At 38.7% G+C, this 17,683-nt stretch overlaps 1 protein-coding gene across 5 annotated transcripts in view; it reads left to right on the top strand.

Annotated features, from left to right (window-relative positions):
* Positions 1-17,683, top strand: part of LOC128702865 (type 2 phosphatidylinositol 4,5-bisphosphate 4-phosphatase) — a 59,665-nt gene that overhangs the window by 16,830 nt on the left and 25,152 nt on the right. For 3 of the 5 annotated variants that reach the window (XM_053797320.2, XM_053797316.2, XM_053797321.2), the window contains exons 6-7: positions 420-565; positions 6,495-8,505. In XM_053797320.2, coding sequence (XP_053653295.1) covers positions 420-565; positions 6,495-6,580 — 232 coding nt within the window. In that variant the 3' untranslated portion in view covers positions 6,581-8,505. Of the gene's footprint in view, positions 1-419; positions 566-6,494; positions 8,506-17,683 lie in introns of those variants that run through there. The other 2 variants (XM_070102560.1, XM_070102561.1) reach the window with 2 other exon arrangements.

Below are 17,683 nucleotides of genomic sequence, written 5' to 3'. Positions count from 1 at the left end.
AATTTTGAACTGTAGTATTGTAGTATTGGTACCTCTCTGGGAAGACAGTGATGGAGTGAATGATGGTGAATTCTTTTGGTGTCTCTCTACCTCGGTGGGAGAAGGCTGGTTTGTTGAAAAAATAAACTGAATAAGAGTAGTTACTAGTTTTAATCCAGGGAAAGGAGGGGATAGCTCTTATTCCTTGGATCAAGGGTCATTCCCCAGCATCGCAACTTCATTGAATGGAAATGTACCTGTAGCATTAACCTCTGAAAGCAGAACAGTTTCATAGATAACTTGGATTCTACAACAATTTCTTGAATGACTAACATGTATGTATGTATGTAGTGTCTTCAAGAATTTTGATGGGAATAGTTTTCTAGTCTTAATTTATGATATTGCTATGCAAGACTAATTCTTCTATTATGCCCTAACAGATCATCCGTTGGTCCAGAATTTGCTCGGTGCCGAGGGATAGTTTTCGTAGTGGTTGCATTGATTTTCCTTGGCATTGGGATTGCCCTTACTGTTACAACTCTACAATACACATCAAATTACCCTGGCATTTATGTAGCATATATTGGTAAGTAAATGCTCTTCCTTAACTTTTTCCCCTTCACTTTTTGCCTATTCATAATGCATGTACCTTTCAGAATATTCCCTAAATTATTACCTTGCTTTTTTAACAAAAATAGGTGCCATTTGTCCTAGGAAATGAGAATAGGTTTATATAAAAAGTTTTTATCAGTATGAGCAAGGAAAGCATAATGAGGATAATGCGAGAGATGTAAGAAATTGTAATAAGGAAACAGTGGCATCAGTCTAAGTAAGAGAAGAATATTAGTGAAAAGCAGACTGAAGTTTATGCACATCAGATAGAAAATTGGTAGACTACAGTGGCAAAAATTGCATCTTAAATAGTCTACTGTGGCTGACATAGTTAAAGCATTCAGCTTGTTTTGATCAGTTTAACCCTTTCAGGGTCAACAGGCCCTCTCCCAGGTTTGTTCTCAGGGTCGACAAATTAAAAAAAAAAAAAAAAATCTTGTGAAAAGATAGAGAATCTTTTCCCGATCATAATGACACCAAAAGTATGAAATTTGATGGAAAACTTACGGAATTATGCTCTCGTGAAGTTAGCGGTCTTGATGTTTACACATCGGCGATTTTTGCCCACTTTGAGCCCTATTTTCGGCCAATTCCAGTGTACTAGTCGACAAAAATCATAACTATTTCGCTAGAACTCCATTTTTTCTATCGAATGAGTACAAGAAACTACCCATTTACCAATTTCAATTATCCAATAAAGTGGTCAGAATTTAGCAATTTTGCCAGTTCACACAAATTCAAAAGATGCCAGTTCCAAATAGGGTCCAGAATAAACAAAGACATTCTTGGCACTAAAATAACATTTCCTCTGTTCATTAGTTACGTCCCCACGCCCCTCTTACATTCTTTTGCTTTCCACTTTGAATTTTTATTCTCACACAAAATAGAAGATTGACTGTTATGTAGACTACTGCATTAGTGTAGAAATGGTATAAATAATATCAGCGCACTTGTGAAAGAATATTAGACTCTCCAGTTGACATGTATTGGACGCGTAGCATGATTTGTTTACTTTTGAACTTTGGCAAAAATCGAAGATTTCCGCTACTTTGAGCTCAATTTCAAGGTACTTTTCATTGTAAAACCAATCAAAATCGTCTCAATTTCTGTAATATGTCTTCCATTCTATAAAATGAGACCAGGGAAAACTAGAATACCATCATAAATACCATACGAAAATACAGTGCAAAGTCATTGTTTTAAACCAAAAACACTGTCAAAGTTTTTCTCATTACACACTGTGTGCTGCAGGATTTTTTTTTATACTGCACACACTGACCACATAGACCCATTCTTTCATATGTAGGCCCACCAGCTTTCTCTCACTAGATTTGAGGGCGCTAGAATTTAGGTGTACTAGTACATCAAAAACCCTGGTGCGTAAGTCGTACTAGTACATCAGAAACCCTGAAAGGGTTAATACTCTAGGATTACCTGTTTGGGCATTGCAGTTTTGCACTACTGGGCTGAGAAATTACTGTACTTGAAGATTGAGACACTTAAGCAGCATATGGGAATCTTTATTTAGGAAACGTATCGCCACACAGTGGCTTCATCAGTTCACTACAAAGCAGAAGAGTGTAAGGAGAGGAGTAGTTTGAGGTGATGAGTCTCTCAGTCTCACACTACTCCTCTCCTTACACCCTTCAGCTTTGTATTGGACTGATGAAGCCACTGTGTGGCAATACGTTTCCTAAATAAAGATTCCAGTATGCTGCATAAGTGTCTCAATCTTCAACTTGTCGGTTTTCAAAACCATTCATCACAAATTACTGTACTTATCTCAGGATACAAAAGTTAGTGTTGAAATATTCAGTTTGCCACCTGACCTCATAAGAATTTCCACCATGTATGTACTAGGGAATTAAATATCAACATGTATGCCCTATGGTTAGATTGCTCATACTGTTATAACCTTTGAGTTAACTATGGATGTTGGAATCTGAATTGTAGATGGATAGACCATTGTCATTAAATGAGCTAATCTTAAAATGAAACAAAACTGAGAATCAGCCAGTCATTTACCTGAAACCTTTGTGTATTTTGTAGAATTACTGTGATTACAGTAGCTGATTGTGATTACCTGGTTGTAGCTACATGAACATTGACATATTCATGGTGTCCTGTCTGTGTTTGACCAATCATTTTTTAAGACATTTGTCCTTTTCTACCGAGGCAGGATAACATTCCTTCTTCCCCACCCCTCTTTCTATCAAAAAAAAAAAAAAAAAAAAAAAAAAAAGGTAATGGTCACCATTACTCACTCTAGCTACCTTTCCAGAGGTGCACAGATATCACAGTTCAAATCTCTATGAAGTGCAACATCCTCACTCATCCTTCAAATTGTAGGATCTGTACTTTCACCTCCAGAACTCAAGTTTGGCTAACGATTGCCTAAATTCCTTGATATATGTTAACCTTGCTCATGCTCCAAAAGCACCTGAAACCCCAAAGTTACGTGGATTCACTTTGATCTGACATACTGTCACATGCTTGTTGAATGCTCAAACTCCTTTCTCTCCATACCTCCTTCACACACCTTCCTGCCCTTTGGAATATTCTGTTTGTCCTTCCATTGACCCTAGATTATATACTCTCTTGGTCAGTATTTCCTTTTCCATCCTTAATGGCCAATCCACCTTAAAAAAAAAACTTCCTCAACTCTGAATTACATCTTTCATGCCCACATAAGCATTATTTCTGTGCTGTTTATTCTCTGCATAACATTAATTTTGTACATTGATCTTGAACATCTTCCTTGCTGCAATATTAATTCATTCTTTTTTTTTTTAACACTGGCTGTTTCCCACCAAGGTAGGGTAGCCTGAAAAAGAAAAACTTTCACCGTCATTCACTCCATCACTGTCTTGCCAGACACACACTTACACTACAGTTATAAAACTGCAATACTAACACCCTTCTTTCAGAGTGCAGATACTGTACTTCCCATCTCCAGAACTCAAGTCCAACCTGCCGGTTTCCCTGAATCCCTTCATAAATGTTACCTTGCTTGAACAGCACTTCAAGTCCTAAAAACCATTTGTCTCCATTCGCTCCTATCTAACACACTCGTGCATGCTTGCTGGAAGTCCAAGCCCCTTGAACACAGAAACCTTCTTTACCCCCTCCCTCCAACCTTTTCTAGGCAGACCCCTACCCCACTTTCCCTCCACTACAGATTTATACACTCTTCGAAGTCATTCTGTTTTGTTCCATCCTCTCTACATGTCCAAACCACCTCAATAACCCCTCCTCAGCCCTCTGGATAATAGTTTTTGTAATCCTGCACCTCCTCCTCCTTTCCAAATTACAAATTCTCTGCATTATATTCACACCATACATTGCCCTCAGAAACATCTCCACTGCCTCCACCCTTCTCCTTGTTGCATCATTCATCACCCATGCTCCACACCCATATAAGAGCATTGATATAACTATTCTCATACATTCCCCTCTTTGCTTCCATGGACAAAGTTCTTGGTCTCCACAGACTCCTCAGTGCACCACTCGCCTTATTTGCCTTGTCAGTTCTATGATTCACCTCGTCTTTCATAGACCCATCTGCTGACATGTCCACTCCTAAATATTTGAATACGTTCATTTCCTCCATACTCTCTCCCTCCAATCTGATATTCAGTCTTTCATTACCTAATTTTTTTTTGTTATCCTCATCAACTTACTCTTTCCTATATTCATTTTTAAATTTCTTCTTTTACCTACCCTACCAAACTCATCCACCAACCTCTACAACTTCTCTTCAGAATCTCCCAAAAGCAGTGTCATTAACAAAGAGCAACTGTGGCAACTCCCACTTTGTGTTAGATTCTTTCTTTTAAGCCCCCCACCTCTTGCCAACACCCGAGCATTCACTTCTCTTACAACCCCATCCATAAATATATTGAACAACCATGGTGACATCACACATCCTTGCCTAAGGCCTACTTTTACTGGGAAAATAATCTCCCTCTCTCCTACATAGTTTCCTCACTGTCCTAGTGAAAACTCTTCACTGCTTTCAGTAACCTATGTCCTGTTCCATACATTTGCAACATCTGCCACATTGCCCCCCTATCCACCCTGTCATATGCCTTTTCCAGATCCATAAATACCACAAAAACCTCTTTACCCCTTATCTAAATACTGTTCATCTATATGTTTCACTGTAAGCACTTGGTCTGCACACCCCTTACCCTTCCTAAAGCCTCCTTGTTCATCTGCTATCCTACTCTCTGTCCTATTCTTAATTTTTTCAATAATAACTCTACCATATGCTTTACCAGGTATACTCAACAGACTTCTTCCCCTATAATTTTTGCACTTTTTTTTTTTTTTTTTTTTTTTTTGTCCTCTTTGCCTTTATACAAAGAAGCTATGCATGCTCTCTGCCAGTCCCTAGGTACCTTAACCTCTTCTATACCTTTATTAAATAAAAGTGCCAGCCATTCCAAAACTGTTTTTTCACCTGCTTTTAACATTTCTGTCTTTATCTCGTCAATCTAAGCTGCCTTACCCCTTTTCATTCAACCCACTACCTCACAAATGTCCCCCCCACTCAACAACTGGCTCTTCCTCACTCCTACAAGATGTTATTCCTCTTTGCCCTATTCATGAAATCACAGCTTCCCTATTTTCATCATCCAGCTCACTCCCTCATTTCCTCTCTTTTTACATTGCTTCACCACATTCATACTATAGGTAATTGCATTGCACAGTATGACAGTGCTTTTATCTTAGTTTGGAATTTTTATATCTGAATTAAAATACTAGCTATTTGTTACCCAGTAAGTGCATGATTATAAAAGTTTTTGCTTATTGAATGACTTCAAGAGTGTATAAATCTGTAGTGGAGGGAAGGCAGGGTAGGGGTCGGCTTGGAAAAGGTTGGAGGGAGGGGGTAAAGGTGGTTTTGTGTGCGAGGGGCTTGGACTTCCAGCAAGCACGCATGAGCGTGTTTGATAGGAGTGAATGGGGACAAATGGTTTTTAGGACTTCATGTGCTGTTGGAATGTGAGCAGGTAACACTTATGAAGAGATTCAGGGAAACCGGCAGGCCGGACTTGAGTCCTGGGAGATGGGAAGTACAGTGTCTGTACACTGAAGGAGGGGTGTTAATGTTGCAGTTTTATAACTGTAGTGTAAGCTTGCCTCTAGCAAGACAGTGATGGAGTGAATGATGAGAGTTTCTCTTTTTTGGGCCACCCTGCCTTGATGAGAGATGGCTGATGCGTTAAAAAAAAATTAATAAATATATTGCCCATGTGCATTCCAGAAGATATTAGCAATGTCATCTGTTAAAGTAGGGTACAGTATATAGTCAACTGACATTGATTACAAACCACTGTAGGCTGTGTTAATTTAAATGGAATGATTGTCATATCTGAAGCTCTGGTCATGTCATTCATATTGCGAAGGCTTGTTTTATTTTTTAAAATGCTTACTCTTAAATATTTTCCCACAGTCTTTTATCAAATTTAAGTTACTTTTGCCCTCCCCTCTTTCATTACCCAGAAAAGAATGTTAAAATACTGTCCGTCATTATGTACAATAGAAATGCTTTATTAAATGATGAAATCTTTGTCAAGGGAGTTCATAGTGGAATAATTGCATCCAAAGCAGTTGAGGATTTAATGAAACTTGGTTAGACCCCAGTCTGTTTAGCTGGAGGTGGTAAGTAAGGAGCCTGCACTCTGAGAGAGGGTTGGGGATGTAGTTCAGAGGGTCATCTGAATTGTGATGTCAGCACACTTCTGAGATGACAGTGTTTGAATGAAAGGTGATGGTATTTCTTCTTTATTGGGTCACCCTACCTTGGTGGAAGATGGCCAGTGTTAAAAAATTAACATTATTACTTTTGTTATTGGCATAATGTCTCCGATGTTAATTGTTGTTTCTCATCTTTTCAGTGGCCTTCCTCATCTCGCTTTTTCTCTTCTACCGAACAGTGTTCTACTGCTCCATGAAGATCAGTCTTATTGAAGGGCCATTATAAGTTTCAAAGGCAAGAACTATTTCTTCATTAGGCTGGTACCTTCTTGTTTTGTTATAAATTTTCAGATGGTTAGTAGGTTTAATGGAACATAATAGATTTGTGACTTCCCTTCATGCTAATGAAGCTATGGTGTGAGATGAATGTATGTCATTGTCTGACTGACCATCTGATTTGTATGGACGATTGGTGATTTTGATCATTTTGTAACTTTTTTACTTATTGGTTAGTTTTAATTAAAATCTTTGGGCTATTGTAATATTTTTGTATGTTTACACTTCTGTATATCTATGAATAAATTAGCTACAGTTGGTTTTTATGATCATTTTTACCAGTCATATAAAGTATTAATCTTTTTACACCTATATAACAATTTTATATTGTATTTCATGTCCTTTATACTGAATTTTATCAGTTCTTAGGAGTCAGAATTATGCCACATGTATAAATAATCATAAAAATTTATATTACGGCTCCTCGAGAATAAATTTGAATACTACTTTTCAAAGTAATTTAATTTATGGTCGCTGTCCATCAGTTTAGTTGGAATAGTGTAGTCATCTTTCACTTGCTACAAATATTGCTATGTAAGTTAGTGTGATGATTTTTTTACATTCTAAATTGTCTTTGGGCTCAATGTTTGCTCTGTTGAACATGTAACAGTCTTGTTTTCAATAAGGATGGGTCATCACTTCTAGGTTTTTAATTTGCATTAATAGCTATTGTTCACATATACGAGTTATATAAATATCTTACCTATATTAAGGACCCATTAATTCCTACAGTTTAAGTGGACAATTGTCAGGATGCTTGTGGTATCTTGAGGAATTATGTTATCAATATTAGTAGGTTTTCAAGTCATTGTAGTTTAATTTAAGCATAGAAACCTGTGATAAGCAAATGATCTTAGGAATCTGTCCTCTGTGTACTGTAATACTATTATGCTCACATGGTACTGAATTCTTAAGTATTCTTGAAAGCTGCAGTTTGTTAGGATTGTAAGATAACCCAGTATGTTTATTTTTTTTATATATATATTTATAAAATATTGATGAGGGAGTTAGTTTTGTTGGCTGCAGTCAAGTTTAAGAATTCAAATCTTTGTATCTTTATATTATTCGCAGCTTTTATTAGGTTTGATTCTTAGATGTACCGATCCTGTCAAATAGTCATCCAAAGTAAGCCTCATCAACTGCTGTATTTGGCTTTACTGATTTTCTGTTAAATTGTACATTAAAATTATCTTCCTTGGGAAGTGTAAAAGTATGATATAAACTACTTTTGAATAAATATGATTTTTGCTTCAAATTTTTGAATGGAACAAAAAAAAAAAATGAGGTATAATCAGTGGGATTAAAAAGCTTTAGAAATAAGGATGTATAATTTAATAATAAAATATGATATGGGATTACTATCTAAGGACCAATTTTATACACCGGTTTTTTTCCTTAGTGTTATTGTATCTTAAAGGGGTGGTCTCAAGGTACTTGCAACTTTGTAATTTATTCGTCAGTTTTGCTTATACTTTCTTCGCTTTGTAAGGGGCTATAAATTTCCATGAGCATATTATTTCATTTGGACCTGAGCGATAGATTTTGGATATTTATATTTTTTTCAGAATAGTGAGCTCATGATAACCATTTTAGAGGCATTAAGCAAACACGATTCGTATGGATATATCCCCCAATATTACGAGAAAACAACATTCGATATCTTACCGTAACTTGGGGGAGGGGGAAATGTGCACGTTCTCATTACCCAGGATAAAAATAGGTTTCACGAATTATCATTTACATTTACTGCAAATTTTATTATATCTATTTAGGACAAAAATAAAAAATGTTTTTGAAAAAACTAAGTGCTCTATAAATGATCTTGTCCATATAAACTGCTGTAAATTCATTATGTTGGGGTGGGAATTTTTTTGAGGGGTGTCAACTATTGCAAAATCCTTCCAGATTTGAAAGATTATGGTTCTGCTCACTGTTGCCCACTAGCTTTATGGCTGAACCTGGCATAATGTCAGTATATAGAATGCTATACATAACCTAGAGAGATAGTTTAGTAGTGTGGATGTGAGTAAAGAAAAAGGGGGGGGGGAGGGAATGCTCAGTTCCCTCTGACCTAGACAACTTAGTAGTTCCCCAGAGGTTTTAAGGATGAGATTAGCATAAATATTCTTAAAATTTCTTATTTTGTAATTCTTGCAATTTTTGGATTTTTTTTTTCTTAAATTTTATAATGTTTTAAGCTTGGCCCATATAGGCATGAAATATACACACCCTGCAAAACTAAATTCTAACTAGGTGCATTCACTGTATGAGTAATAGTAAGTGATAAGTTATACAGTATATACATCCTTGCTACCCATGGAAAACTGGATTTCGTAAGTTTTGGTTCACTGTGTACTGGACATCATTTTACAGATGTAGTGTCTAGTAGAAAAGATTGGCATTAAAATATTTGTAATAATCACACTAAATTTTTACATTTTAATCCACCAACACCCTTGAGACTATCCCTTTAACATGTAAATCTGTTCAGTTAAATCAATTTAATTTGGATACATTAGGATTAAGGCATTCAACTACACAAGCATTCTTAATATGAATTTGGGTAGGATTCAACCTGGAATTGAGTGACATGTAATTCGGATAGTGACCTCCATAGATTATTCAAATTGCCCACCTCACAGCAAGTGGTGCCCCCATCAGCCCCAAGCTGCCTCTTACCATAAGCCACAGGAAATTGTCCACTAGATGAGATTTTTCCTACAAAACAAATGTTTTCCAAATTTTATTTAACTTTGGAATATTTAATTGATATAAAACATTTGTATGGAAAGTTTGAAGAGAATATTCAATGCAGTATAGGTATAGCTATACATATGGGAACAGGTACACTCACAGATACAAAAACATGTACACTTGCAGGTACATGACAAAGCAAGGAAGAGACAGGAAAGTGTCCTGAGATGACCACCAGAATATGATGCATGTACATTATCATGATTATACTGCATGTACATTATCACAGTTATACTGTATTTGCATATTCCTGTGCCTTTGAAGGTCATATACTCTAGCTGTATTTCTGCAGTTACTGAACATGTTGGTATTGATAAATGTTTAAAAGTTACTTAAAGGAAAAAATTGAACAGTAAAGGTATGATCTTGAAAGAGGTGCAGTGATGACAGATTTGTTTGGGATGTATAGGACCACTATGGCTAGCAGTATATGAGCCATGAGAGCCCTCCACACCAATGGGAGCAGGGCTCGCACAACATGGCTGTATAATTAAACAAAAACCACCTGCCACAAGTTTATTACACTGTTGCATTTCTTTTCACTCTCCAATACCTTTAGTATATATTTGTTTAGCATAGGTGTGGCGAGTTCCTGTATGCTTGGTACATTTTGGTAAGAGACTTAACTTTTAATAGGTAGTAGGTTGGTAGACAGCAACCACCCAGGGAAGTACTACCGTCCTGCCAGATGACTGTGAAACAAAAACCTGTAATTGTTTTGCATGATGGTAGGATTGCTGGTTTCTTTTTCTGTCTCATAAACACGCTAAGATAACAGGGATATCTTGCTACTCCTACTTACACTTTGGTCACACTTCACAGACACGCACATGCATATATATATATACATACATCTAGGTTTTTCTCCTTTTTCTAAATAGCTCTTGTTCTTTTTTATTTCTTCTATTGTCCATGGGGAAGTGGAAAAGAATCTTTCCTCCGTAAGCCATGCGTGTCGTATGAGGCGACTAAAATGCCGGGAGCAATGGGCTAGTAACCCCTTCTCCTGTATACAATTACTAAAAAAGAGAAGAAGAAAAACTTTATAAAACTGGGTTGCTTAAATGTGCGTGGATGTAGTGCGGATGACAAGAAACAGATGATTGCTGATGTTATGAATGAAAAGAAGTTGGATGTCCTGGCCCTAAGCGAAACAAAGCTGAAGGGGGTAGGAGAGTTTCAGTGGGGGGAAATAAATGGGATTAAATCTGGAGTATCTGAGAGAGTTAGAGCAAAGGAAGGGGTAGCAGTAATGTTAAATGATCAGTTATGGAAGGAGAAAAGAGAATATGAATGTGTAAATTCAAGAATTATGTGGATTAAAGTAAAGGTTGGATGTGAGAAGTGGGTCATAATAAGCGTGTATGCACCTGGAGAAGAGAGGAATGCAGAGGAGAGAGAGAGATTTTGGGAGATGTTAAGTGAATGTATAGGAGCCTTTGAACCAAGTGAGAGAGTAATTGTGGTAGGGGACTTGAATGCTAAAGTAGGAGAAACTTTTAGAGAGGGTGTGGTAGGTAAGTTTGGGGTGCCAGGTGTAAATGATAATGGGAGCCCTTTGATTGAACTTTGTATAGAAAGGGGTTTAGTTATAGGTAATACATATTTTAAGAAAAAGAGGATAAATAAGTATACACGATATGATGTAGGGCGAAATGACAGTAGTTTGTTGGATTATGTATTGGTAGATAAAAGACTGTTGAGTAGACTTCAGGATGTACATGTTTATAGAGGGGCCACAGATATATCAGATCACTTTCTAGTTGTAGCTACACTGAGAGTAAAAGGTAGATGGGATACAAGGAGAATAGAAGCATCAGGGAAGAGAGAGGTGAAGGTTTATAAACTAAAAGAGGAGGCAGTTAGGGTAAGATATAAACAGCTATTGGAGGATAGATGGGCTAATGAGAGCATAGGCAATGGGGTCGAAGAGGTATGGGGTAGGTTTAAAAATGTAGTGTTAGAGTGTTCAGCAGAAGTTTGTGGTTACAGGAAAGTGGGTGCAGGAGGGAAGAGGAGCGATTGGTGGAATGATGATGTAAAGAGAGTAGTAAGGGAGAAAAAGTTAGCATATGAGAAGTTTTTACAAAGTAGAAGTGATGCAAGGAGGGAAGAGTATATGGAGAAAAAGAGAGAAGTTAAGAGAGTGGTGAAGCAATGTAAAAAGAGAGCAAATGAGAGAGTGGGTGAGATGTTATCAACAAATTTTGTTGAAAATAAGAAAAAGTTTTGGAGTGAGATTAACAAGTTAAGAAAGCCTAGAGAACAAATGGATTTGTCAGTTAAAAATAGGAGAGGAGAGTTATTAAATGGAGAGTTAGAGGTATTGGGAAGATGGAAGGAATATTTTGAGGAATTGTTAAATGTTGATGAAGATAGGGAAGCTGTGATTTCGTGTATAGGGCAAGGAGGAATAACATCTTGTAGGAGTGAGGAAGAGCCAGTTGTGAGTGTGGGGGAAGTTCGTGAGGCAGTAGGTAAAATGAAAGGGGGTAAGGCAGCCGGGATTGATGGGATAAAGATAGAAATGTTAAAAGCAGGTGGGGATATAGTTTTGGAGTGGTTGGTGCAATTATTTAATAAATGTATGGAAGAGGGTAAGGTACCTAGGGATTGGCAGAGAGCATGCATAGTTCCTTTGTATAAAGGCAAAGGGGATAAAAGAGAGTGCAAAAATTATAGAGATGTTATCAACAAATTTTGTTGAAAATAAGAAAAAGTTTTGGAGTGAGATTAACAAGTTAAGAAAGCCTAGAGAACAAATGGATTTGTCAGTTAAAAATAGGAGAGGAGAGTTATTAAATGGAGAGTTAGAGGTATTGGGAAGATGGAAGGAATATTTTGAGGAATTGTTAAATGTTGATGAAGATAGGGAAGCTGTGATTTCGTGTATAGGGCAAGGAGGAATAACATCTTGTAGGAGTGAGGAAGAGCCAGTTGTGAGTGTGGGGGAAGTTCGTGAGGCAGTAGGTAAAATGAAAGGGGGTAAGGCAGCCGGGATTGATGGGATAAAGATAGAAATGTTAAAAGCAGGTGGGGATATAGTTTTGGAGTGGTTGGTGCAATTATTTAATAAATGTATGGAAGAGGGTAAGGTACCTAGGGATTGGCAGAGAGCATGCATAGTTCCTTTGTATAAAGGCAAAGGGGATAAAAGAGAGTGCAAAAATTATAGGGGGATAAGTCTGTTGAGTGTACCTGGTAAAGTGTATGGTAGAGTTATAATTGAAAGAATTAAGAGTAAGACGGAGAATAGGATAGCAGATGAACAAGGAGGCTTTAGGAAAGGTAGGGGGTGTGTGGACCAGGTGTTTACAGTGAAACATATAAGTGAACAGTATTTAGATAAGGCTAAAGAGGTCTTTGTGGCATTTATGGATTTGGAAAAGGCGTATGACAGGGTGGATAGGGGGGCAATGTGGCAGATGTTGCAAGTGTATGGTGTAGGAGGTAGGTTACTGAAAGCAGTGAAGAGTTTTTACGAGGATAGCGAGGCTCAAGTTAGAGTATGTAGGAAGGAGGGAAATTTTTTCCCAGTAAAAGTAGGCCTTAGACAAGGATGTGTGATGTCACCGTGGTTGTTTAATATATTTATAGATGGGGTTGTAAGAGAAGTAAATGCGAGGGTCTTGGCAAGAGGCGTGGAGTTAAAAGATAAAGAATCACACACAAAGTGGGAGTTGTCACAGCTGCTCTTTGCTGATGATACTGTGCTCTTGGGAGATTCTGAAGAGAAGTTGCAGAGATTGGTGGATGAATTTGGTAGGGTGTGCAAAAGAAGAAAATTAAAGGTGAATACAGGAAAGAGTAAGGTTATGAGGATAACAAAAAGATTAGGTGATGAAAGATTGAATATCAGATTGGAGGGAGAGAGTATGGAGGAGGTGAACGTATTCAGATATTTGGGAGTGGACGTGTCAGCGGATGGGTCTATGAAAGATGAGGTGAATCATAGAATTGATGAGGGAAAAAGAGTGAGTGGTGCACTTAGGAGTCTGTGGAGACAAAGAACTTTGTCCTTGGAGGCAAAGAGGGGAATGTATGAGAGTATAGTTTTACCAACGCTCTTATATGGGTGTGAAGCGTGGGTGATGAATGTTGCAGCGAGGAGAAGGCTGGAGGCAGTGGAGATGTCATGTCTGAGGGCAATGTGTGGTGTGAATATAATGCAGAGAATTCGTAGTTTGGAAGTTAGGAGGAGGTGCGGGATTACCAAAACTGTTGTCCAGAGGGCTGAGGAAGGGTTGTTGAGGTGGTTCGGACATGTAGAGAGAATGGAGCGAAACAGAATGACTTCAAGAGTGTATCAGTCTGTAGTGGAAGGAAGGCGGGGTAGGGGTCGGCCTAGGAAGGGTTGGAGGGAGGGGGTAAAGGAGGTTTTGTGTGCGAGGGGCTTGGACTTCCAGCAGGCATGCGTGAGCGTGTTTGATAGGAGTGAATGGAGACAAATGGTTTTTAATACTTGACGTGCTGTTGGAGTGTGAGCAAAGTAACATTTATGAAGGGATTCAGGGAAACCGGCAGGCCGGACTTGAGTCCTGGAGATGGGAAGTACAGTGCCTGCACTCTGAAGGAGGGGTGTTAATGTTGCAGTTTAAAAACTGTAGTGTAAAGCACCCTTCTGGCAAGACAGTGATGGAGTGAATGATGGTGAAAGTTTTTCTTTTTCGGGCCACCCTGCCTTGGTGGGAATCGGCCGGTGTGATAATAAAAAAAAAAAAAATAAAATAAGTCTGTTGAGTGTACCTGGTAAAGTGTATGGTAGAGTTATAATTGAAAGAATTAAGAGTAAGACGGAGAATAGGATAGCAGATGAACAAGGAGGCTTTAGGAAAGGTAGGGGGTGTGTGGACCAGGTGTTTACAGTGAAACATATAAGTGAACAGTATTTAGATAAGGCTAAAGAGGTCTTTGTGGCATTTATGGATTTGGAAAAGGCGTATGACAGGGTGGATAGGGGGGCAATGTGGCAGATGTTGCAAGTGTATGGTGTAGGAGGTAGGTTACTGAAAGCAGTGAAGAGTTTTTACGAGGATAGTGAGGCTCAAGTTAGAGTATGTAGGAAAGAGGGAAATTTTTTCCCAGTAAAAGTAGGCCTTAGACAAGGATGTGTGATGTCACCGTGGTTGTTTAATATATTTATAGATGGGGTTGTAAGAGAAGTAAATGCGAGGGTCTTGGCAAGAGGCGTGGAGTTAAAAGATAAAGAATCACACACAAAGTGGGAGTTGTCACAGCTGCTCTTTGCTGATGACACTGTGCTCTTGGGAGATTCTGAAGAGAAGTTGCAGAGATTGGTGGATGAATTTGGTAGGGTGTGCAAAAGAAGAAAATTAAAGGTGAATACAGGAAAGAGTAAGGTTATGAGGATAACAAAAAGATTAGGTGATGAAAGATTGAATATCAGATTGGAGGGAGAGAGTATGGAGGAGGTGAACGTATTCAGATATTTGGGAGTGGACGTGTCAGCGGATGGGTCTATGAAAGATGAGGTGAATCATAGAATTGATGAGGGAAAAAGAGTGAGTGGTGCACTTAGGAGTCTGTGGAGACAAAGAACTTTGTCCTTGGAGGCAAAGAGGGGAATGTATGAGAGTATAGTTTTACCAACGCTCTTATATGGGTGTGAAGCGTGGGTGATGAATGTTGCAGCGAGGAGAAGGCTGGAGGCAGTGGAGATGTCATGTCTGAGGGCAATGTGTGGTGTGAATATAATGCAGAGAATTCGTAGTTTGGAAGTTAGGAGGAGGTGCGGGATTACCAAAACTGTTGTCCAGAGGGCTGAGGAAGGGTTGTTGAGGTGGTTCGGACATGTAGAGAGAATGGAGCGAAACAGAATGACTTCAAGAGTGTATCAGTCTGTAGTGGAAGGAAGGCGGGGTAGGGGTCGGCCTAGGAAGGGTTGGAGGGAGGGGGTAAAGGAGGTTTTGTGTGCGAGGGGCTTGGACTTCCAGCAGGCATGCGTGAGCGTGTTTGATAGGAGTGAATGGAGACAAATGGTTTTTAATACTTGACGTGCTGTTGGAGTGTGAGCAAAGTAACATTTATGAAGGGATTCAGGGAAACCGGCAGGCCGGACTTGAGTCCTGGAGATGGGAAGTACAGTGCCTGCACTCTGAAGGAGGGGTGTTAATGTTGCAGTTTAAAAACTGTAGTGTAAAGCACCCTTCTGGCAAGACAGTGATGGAGTGAATGATGGTGAAAGTTTTTCTTTTTCGGGCCACCCTGCCTTGGTGGGAATCGGCCGGTGTGATAATAATAAAAAAAAAACTTAACTTTTACTAGTGTAAACATGTTGATAGTTGATGTGGCTTTACATGTGGTAGGCACCATCAACCCACTACACTTTATATCAATAATCACACAAACACAGTGTTTGTAGTTCATTAAGCAAAAAATACATTCAGTGAATCACATTTTCCCACAGAAACCCATGTTATAATTTGTAATGGGGAGACGAAGAAAGTAATACAGTGGACCCTCGACCAACGATGGCATCGACTAACGTTAAATCCGACCAGCGATACATTTTAACGCAAAAATTTTACCTCAACTAGTGCTAAAAAACTCGACCAACACTATTCGTTCCGTCTGAGACGCGTCCACTTCTGGCCAGTGTTTACAAGCCAGCCAGCCACCGCGGTCGCTTCCAAGCATATAATCGGAACATTTCATATTATCACAGCCTTTTTAGTGATTGCACCTGCAAAATAAGTCACCATGGGCCCCAAGAAAGCTTCTAGTGCCAACCCTACAGCAAAAAGGGTGAGAATTACTATGGATATGAAGAGAGAGATCATTGCTAAGTATGAAAGTGGAGTGCGTGTCTCCAAGCTGGCCAGGTTGTACACAAAACCCCAATCAACCATCGCTACTATTGTGGCCAAGAAAACGGCAATCAAGAAAGCTGTTCTTGCCAAAGGTGCAACTATGTTTTCGAAACTGAGATCGCAAGTGATAGAAGATGTTGAGAGACTGTTATTGGTGTGGATAACGGATAGCAGGAGAGAGCATCTCTCAAGCGATCATATGTGAAAAGGCTAGTAAGTTGCATGAGGATTTAATTAGAAAAATGCCAGCAACTAGTGGTGATGTGAGTGAATTAAAGGCCAGCAAAGGTTAGTTTGAGAGATTTAAGAATCGTAGTGGCATACATAGTGTGATAAGGCATGGTGAGGCTGCCAGTTTGGACCAAAAAGCAGCTGAAAAATATGTGCAGGAATTCAAGGAGTACATAGACAGTGAAGAACTGAAACCTGAACAAAAGTGTTTAATTGTGACACTGACAATGTTGTGAAACACTTTAGGAATGTCATAAAGGAACGGGAGGTACAGACCTCTATGGACAGATATGTTGTGCGACAGAGGTCCAGTGGCTCTCAAGCTGGTCCTAGTGGCATTAAAAGAAGGGAAGTAACCCCGAAAAAGGACTTGCTTAAGTCCTAATGGAAGGGGATTCCCCTTCTAAACACTAACACCATCAACACTCTCCCCTCCTCCCATCCCATCAATCATCACCAGATCTTCAATAAAGGCAAGTGTCATGTAATTGTGCATGTCTTCTTCAGTTTGTGTGTATTAAAATTAATATTTCATGTGGTAATTTTTTTTTTTTTTTCAATACTTTTGGGTGTCTTGCACGGATTAATTTGATTTCCATTATTTCTTGTGGGTAAAATTAACTCGACTAACGATAATTTCGATTAACGATGAGTCCTCAGGAATGGATTAATATCGCTGGTCGAGGGTCCATTGTATACTGTATCTCATTCCCATCTTGTTTTTAAATGAAATTTAAAAAATATTTACTCAAATTAAGTCTGTTGTTTAGTAGATAGTGTTATACCCCCATTTCATGAGTGCTCAGTGCAAAAATTATGAAAGAATTATTAAAGTATTGAGAATAGTCAGGTTACATCATCTTGTGTTTTTGTTGTTAGATTAAAGGGTTGAGATGACTCCTAGGTTGTTTATTATTGGGTTAATGGGTTGCGAGGCTCCCTGGGTCATTGCAACTTTTGAACCCAAGTTGCAGCTGTCAACAACCTTTGGTTCTTCAACACAGGTTCCTTGGTGCTAATTAGGGGTCTTTTGAGTCAAGGAATTGGAATTTTCTTCCTAATCCTTGGATCAAACCTGATTGCCTTCCATTCCCCCAGGTACTGAATGACCCCTTCAGGTTTAGTGCTTCCTCTAAATAATAATAAGGAACAGCTCCAGGGTTGTCACAACTCTTCAGTATAACAAAAATGGGTGACATAGCTTTATTACTTTTCTCAATATTTTGATCTTTTTTTTT

Source organism: Cherax quadricarinatus, chromosome 82 (assembly GCF_038502225.1).
Source record: "Cherax quadricarinatus isolate ZL_2023a chromosome 82, ASM3850222v1, whole genome shotgun sequence".
Lineage (NCBI taxonomy): Eukaryota > Metazoa > Arthropoda > Malacostraca > Decapoda > Parastacidae > Cherax > Cherax quadricarinatus.
The sequence above is the reverse complement of the archived record's forward strand: the minus strand, read 5'-3'. Positions and strand labels throughout refer to the sequence as shown.